Source organism: Poecilia latipinna, unplaced genomic scaffold, assembly GCF_001443285.1.
Source record: "Poecilia latipinna isolate Pla-1442-1.1 unplaced genomic scaffold, P_latipinna-1.0 Scaffold1178, whole genome shotgun sequence".
NCBI lineage: Eukaryota > Metazoa > Chordata > Actinopteri > Cyprinodontiformes > Poeciliidae > Poecilia > Poecilia latipinna.
Window position 1 is genome coordinate 183170 of NW_015113794.1, and position 6913 is coordinate 190082.

Consider the following 6913-nt stretch of genomic DNA (forward strand, 5'->3'; position numbering starts at 1 on the left):
CAAATGAAACGGGTTCAAACTGACAGAGTCCCTGGAGGCGAATGGCGCATCCAGGAGCATGAACCAAACAGACCCCATCAAACCGCAGCCCTCAACAATCTGCAAACACACAGAAAAAAAAAAAAACAACAACAAAACGAATATATACTAACCGTTTCCCGTAGAAACAACCTGAACGAAAATAAGCAAAACTAAAAGCACAACTCACTCCACAAGCCTGAGAGGCCTCACGCAGAATCTCTGTGCCGCTGAAATTTAGCCGGCGGGGTGCAGCAAGCAAGCAAGGTGTTTCCCCCCCCCCACACACACACACACACACTCCCACACCTCCCCTCCACCAGCATCTTCCTCAATCCCGAGCACCACCATCAGCACCTCCGAGGCCCAAATCCAGATGGGCGCACATTAGGAGCGGGAATAGTGTCGCAGCGGGAGAAACAGAGAGGTCCTTGCGTCCCCGTCTGCCGCCGACTATTTTCTCTGTGTGCGCCACTTGTGTCTTGGACATAAGGGGAGAAAGACGCACACATCGCTCTCTGTTATCATTTTTTTTCCATGTTTGCAGCACAAAACTGCTTTTTGTTCCCCCCATTTTTTTCATTTACGAGGGTTAATGGATAGAGGCTTGGGCGTTTGATCACATGGCTACAATTCACCTGAGATGGAGACAAAGAGAGCAAAGAGAAGGAGCAGGGAGAGAGAGGGAGAAAACTGAGAGCCGGGCTACACATAAGAAGCAATCGGACACACAGGAGTCATTGTTGCTGTCGTTTGGTGACTCTGTGTGTGTGTGCGTGTCTATGCGTGTGTGTGTGTGTGTGTGTGTGTGTGTGAGAGTGTGTGTGTCTGTGTGCGTCTTTTATACGCTCATCAGACGGTGCTTCCCATCAGGCCACACTTTAACGGTTTATATCGCGGCCTGAAACAGCGTGCAAAATGGGCCATTATATGCGGACACGCAGCAGCGAAGAGAACGGTGCAATTGCTGAACTTACAATGAGTCTTAAAATGAAAACATTACGGAACATACTATCCATATGTCAAAGTCAGATTTGTTTTTGTTTTTGCTTTGTTTTCCACATCTTCATCCAAAAGGGAGATTGATCGAAATCTCCCTAGCAGAGGAGGGAACGTTTTTTCTTCTTTGTATTATAAAAAAAAATGCAGATGAACGTTTAAAAATCAACAACATAACAGAATGTCTAATATCAGTTTTTGACAGGCTTAATGTACTTAATGTACGGGACATTCTTCACAAATAGCGTCAAATTTAGGTGCTATAATCACTGTATCAAAACGGGTTTTATCAGAGTAAAGAGGAACCCAATCAGAAATCCACTGGACACTTTTCTGGATTACTGTTTGCAGAAACACACACACACACACACACACACACACACACACACACACACACACACACACACACACACAGACACACACAAATAAATAAATAAATAAAAAAAATTACAAATAATAAAGTTCTCTCTTCTCTTTGCAGTTCACCATTATGTGCCACTTTCATTTGAATTCACTGCTCTCCAATAAACACATCGTTTACTGTTGGAATGTGACACAGTGTGAAAAAGGTGATAATTTGGCAAGGTGCTGTAAAATTCATTGAGACTGCATAGAAGATGTAATGTAACTTTTGATGTTGTTTTCGAGTTTCAGTAATGAGCTGTTTACTGACTTAAAGTTCACCTGAAATTTAGAGTGGAGTTTTGCAGAGCAAAGTGCACAATTAACTATTTTATTTAGGGGCATCAGAGTGACTTTGTGGACTTACATTTGTGAATACATGTTTCCTTTCCCTTCACATTATGAAGTTTGTGGTTATGATTTGAAAAAATGTAAAAAAGAAAGTTTTTGATTCAATGAAAAGATGTTCAGTGAGGTCGAAGACCCACTTGTAAACAAAAAAAAAGATGGTTTACACTATTTTTTTAATCAGAATTTTAACGTTAAAGAGCAATCTAGAATGAGTTTACCTTGGGGATCATTTAAAAAAAATACATTAAATACAAACTACATGACAGTTTTAGAAACAATAGAAGAAATAAACACTAATAAACACTAAGAATTTAAACACTAATAATGGCGTATGAGAGGCTTATAATGAACTTTATCATTTGTTACGCATAAAGTGTTGGGCGCCGCTCTGTATTTGTTTATCTAGATTTTATTTATGAGTATTGAATTAAACAAGGTTTTGTACAAATGAACGCCATACTATATGCACCAAACAAACAAACAAAAAAAAAAGGAGAAAGGAAGCGAAGTTGGGTTTTCCACTCATTTCATCAAAATGTGTTTGACTTGTTTGTATTTTAGGGTTTTCAAATAAAGGGGTGTAGATATAAATGCAGGTCACACTTTTTAAAATGTTTATTTGTAAAAGTAAATTGAAAACTGTGTAGCCTTTCTTGGGTTTTCCAAGTCAGTGTGTCAGACTTGGGGGACATTTTATTCAGAGATATCACTAACTGGACTAAATACAAATGCACATCAAACTTTTGTGATTTCTATTTGCTAACTGAAAATGGAAAGTGTATCCTTTGAGATTTCCAGATGCATGCGGGGAAATTTGGAAATTAATTTCGCGGTATCAAAATGTGTTTCACTGGATTTAAGGGAAAGAGTGAAGGTCGGCTGAAAATTTTTACAACCGTGTGGACTTCTTCAGCATTTCCTATAATCGATGTGGCAGATTTGGGAGCTATGCTCATTGTACCAAGTACTACAATTGGCCCACTACAGTTTTCATTTCACGATTGATTTTTTTTTTTTTTTATGTTTTATTTTTTTCTGGAAATGACTGAGCCATAACTCTCCCCGCGATTGCTTATTTGTTTGAACCATGTTAACACGTCCAACAAAGATGGCCTTCTCCTGCCTCTAAATGGACGCACTGTACACTCATCTAAACTACTCCAAGGTAAAAAATCTCACCTCTCCTCTGCTGCAAATCCAACAGTGATGGGCACTGAGCTCTGATACGCGTTTCGGTCCACTTAGTCAACATCTACGTGGCTGAAGAACCAATCAGAGCGCAGCACTGTGCCCCGAGGGGCGGGGATTAGCCGTGTACTGGAATGCTGTCTCTTTGGGAATGTTTTCCAGTTTCAATCACTTTTTTTTCCCTCCCAGTCCTTCTCACAAGGCGCTCTTTAAGCTTCGCTGTTGCCACACAGAGCAGCCATTCATCGGCTCCGCAGTCAGCCACACACACCACCACTGGACATCTAAATTGGTAGGTTATGTAATTTTATAATGCAACATTTCGGACATAAATGATATCGATATTTATGTGTAACGTACAATAGTCATTTACACTGGAACGGATTTGGCATTAATTTGTATTTAGCATAAAATTGTATTAGACATTTTGGATTATCTTTGGAAATGTTACATTTCACCTGTTATAATTGCCTGAAGTAAACAGCAAGCTTTTGGTTCATAGACATTTTAGCTTTTATAACATTTATTGTCAGATTTTTAATCGAGTTAAACTTTCCTCTCTTTTTTGTTTCATTTTAGCTGCTATTTCAAAAAAAGTAAAACACAAAAAAGGACCCGACAGCGAGAAAGGATATTTGGACTCATAAATTATGACTTTTCCCAAGAAGAGTCAGAACTAATCATTAATTGGTGACACTATAAACTTTTTAACAGGTCAATATCTAATAAAAGAGATTTTTATTTATTTATTTATTTAAAACATACTACTGCATTAAAAGTGCTTTGTCAGCGTAATAAGCAAATAAATAATAATAATATAAGAAGAAATATAGAAACTATGTCGGGAGAGGAGCACAGCCTGTCAGAGTCAGAGCTGAGTCCCGTGGGGTCAGACGACGGCCACTCGCTGTCACCGAGTCAGCCCGGAGCGCCACACGGCCCGGACTCCCCCCTGAGCGGCCCGCCGCAGCAGCTCACCGCGCTCTGCGTGGCGGATGCGGGCAGCGAGGACGGAGGCAGAGCGAGGGCCAAGTCGGAGGAGGAGGACGATCGCTTCCCGATCGGGATCAGGGAGGCGGTCAGTCAGGTGTTGGACGGATACGACTGGACGCTCGTGCCAATGCCGGTGCGCGTGAACAACGGGAACAAGGCGAAGCCCCACGTGAAGAGGCCCATGAACGCGTTTATGGTGTGGGCGCAAGCCGCGAGGAGGAAGCTGGCAGACCAGTACCCCCACCTACACAACGCAGAGCTCAGCAAGACCCTGGGCAAGCTGTGGAGGTTCGTATGAGCGGAGGAGCAGGCAAGCCCTGCATGTCATCTGCATGTCATCCATGTCTTTCGGGATGTAATGCAAAGGGATGATGGTGTGCTTACATTTGAGACGCTGCACGCGAGCTGTATTTCTTTTGAGTCACAAATAATAAAGAGGCATTCACATTTTGAGTTGTTTCATTTTACATTTGTAGAAGTTGTACTTAAGCGGTCTCAAGAAACGTATAGGATTTAATCTGTCCTCGTTTTTCTCGCCCCCAGACTGCTAAACGAGAGCGACAAGAGGCCATTCATCGAGGAGGCAGAGAGGCTGAGAAAACAGCACAAAAAGGACTACCCAGACTACAAGTACCAGCCCCGGAGACGCAAAAATGGCAAACTGACCCCAGCCAGTGAGTCCGACAGCCAGGGGGAAGGGGAGGCCAGCCACTCCCAGTCCCATTACAAGACCCTACACCTGGATCACAATGGTGGGGCTGGGTCTCCCCTGGGTGACCTGCACCACCACCACCACCACCACCATCACCATCATCCCACAGGTGTGTAGATCCTGTATCCTGGCGCACAAAGCCAAGATATGTATCAAAATGTAAAAAAAAAAATATATTTTACATCTAGTCCTCCCAAATTATGGACATTGATGGATATGTCTTTGATAACAATGTAGAGCCAAGTAAAAATATATAATTAAACTTTATAGCACATACATCATGTTCTAATTTAGTCTCAACTTAAACCCTAACCATAAACCTTTAACCCTGACACAAGGTTTGTTTAGAAATATGATTCACCTCAATTATCTTTCATATGTATTTAGACCTTAATTGATGTCTTTATGTAGACTTCTCTTTACACTTCACTTTCAGATACATTTTCACTTTGCTTAGATGGAAGTCGCCTCAACCAAATGAACCCTCAATTCTTTCCAATTTCACGCACCTACACAAGCTATTGCTTAAAAAAAAACGTATATTGCAAAAATACATGAAAACAACAACAAAGCCAAAGTTCACCTGACAATGCTGGTCTCTCTTCTTTGTATCTAGGTCAGGGTCACAGCCCACCCACACCCCCCACCACCCCAAAGACAGAGCTTCAGTCTGGGAAACTGTCAGATGCCAAAAGGGAGGGCGGAACAGGAGCGGGCGGAGGATCTGGGGGTTCCAGGAGCGCCCTCGGAGTTGGAGCTGAGGGGGCATCTGGTGGTCCTTCATCGTCGAGCACCAAACCCCACATTGACTTCGGCACCATGGATATTGGCGAGATCAGTCATGAGGTGATGTCCAACATCGAGCCGTTTGATGTCAACGAGTTCGACCAGTACCTCCCTCCAAATGGTCACCCACAGAGTGGCGCTGGGGCCCCCTCGGCCGGCTCCTCCGCCTCGTCCTACGCTTACGCCCTGGCTGCAGCCAGCGGGCACTCGGCTTGGCTCTCGAAACAGCAGCAGCAGCCTCAGGCCTCTCCTTCGTCCTCGGATCCATCGAAGGCCCCCATCAAAAGCGAGTCTGCGTCCGCTAGCCACTATGCAGAGGCTTCATCCTCCCCCTCCTCAGGTACCCACGTCACCTACACCCCGCTCAGCCTCCCCCACTATGGCTCCGCTTTCCCTTCGCTGGCCTCCAGGGCCCAGTTTGAGTACGGAGACCACCAAGCCCCCGGGGCATACTACGCCCACTCCAGCCAGGCCCCAGGGCTGTATTCAGCATTCTCCTACATGGGCCCTACACAGAGGCCTCTGTACACTACCATAGGAGACCCCTCCAGCGTGGCGCCCTCTCACAGCCCCACACACTGGGAGCAGCCTGTTTACACCACACTCACAAGACCTTGAGGCAGAGCAGCTGAGCAGTGGGAAATATGGGAAGTGTGTGAGTGAATCTCTTGTATCTGTGTGCAAACATGTGGGTGTATGAATTGTATGTGTGTATTTGTGCCATATTAGTGGTTTTTACCATGTTTTTTTCTGTTTTGTTTTGTTTCTTTTAGCCAACACGATAAAAAGTGTCCACATGAGCTAACACGAAACAGAGACTCATGCAGAATGAAATGCGAATCATGGGCCCACAGCCAATCAAAAACACATCAATGTTAACAAGCGTGTGCCATCCTATTTTATTTTTTACGTTGTCATGTACAGCACTTGTATATACATTACAAGAAGTAGAGCGAGAGCTGGGATTGGACCAGTGTTGGATTAAAGATTGACTCTGATCACACTAGGAGGTGGAAGGCTTTTAGACTGACATAATCTAATTTTATTAACCAAACTAAACGATTATTTGGTGTTTTTGTGTTCATGCAAGTAGTACATTTATTTTCATCACCGGTGTAACTATCTTCACTGATCGGCACCACTGCTATGGAGAAAAAAAAAAAAAGAAGAAGCACGTTCTGTTTCATTTCAGATGTAAGATTGTTTTTTCATGGCCAAAAATGGACAGCTGAAACTTTTGTTGTTGTTGTTTTTATTCTGTAGATAGCTCAGTCTATATTTCTTCCTTTGAATCTATTTTGCTGAACTAAATAAGTGTGTATAATGGGGAAAAAATAGGAAAAAGACAGGGAAAGAGAGCTCTTAAAGATGTAGTATTTTAATGTGTGACTCCTTGGAGATTTACCTCAGTTCTGTTTGCTTTGTGGCGATCACCTGAATTCCTGAAGAAAAAAACAAAACAAA

The 6913-nt window shown here is 43.2% G+C and overlaps 1 protein-coding gene across 1 annotated transcript; it reads left to right on the top strand.

Moving 5' to 3' along the window:
- The first annotated feature begins 2387 nt into the window (after positions 1-2387).
- Positions 2388-6913, top strand: LOC106960365 (transcription factor Sox-10-like). Its single transcript, XM_015053435.1, has 4 exons — positions 2388-3250; positions 3538-4239; positions 4495-4772; positions 5280-6913. The coding sequence occupies exons 2-4, from the start codon at positions 3797-3799 to the stop codon at positions 6065-6067; spliced, it is 1509 nt and encodes a 502-aa protein (XP_014908921.1). The 5' UTR covers positions 2388-3250; positions 3538-3796; the 3' UTR covers positions 6068-6913.

What these genes read in the sequence shown, in the direction of transcription:
- LOC106960365 (XM_015053435.1), top strand. Translation starts at nt 3,797, where the DNA reads ATGTCGGGAGAGGAGCACAGCCTGTCAGAGTCAGAGCTGAGTCCCGTG. An exon ending in ACCCTGGGCAAGCTGTGGAG is followed by an intron (nt 4,240 to 4,494) that starts GTTCGTATGAGC and finishes TCTCGCCCCCAG; the next exon opens with ACTGCTAAACGAGAGCGACA. An exon ending in CCATCACCATCATCCCACAG is followed by an intron (nt 4,773 to 5,279) that starts GTGTGTAGATCC and finishes CTTTGTATCTAG; the next exon opens with GTCAGGGTCACAGCCCACCC.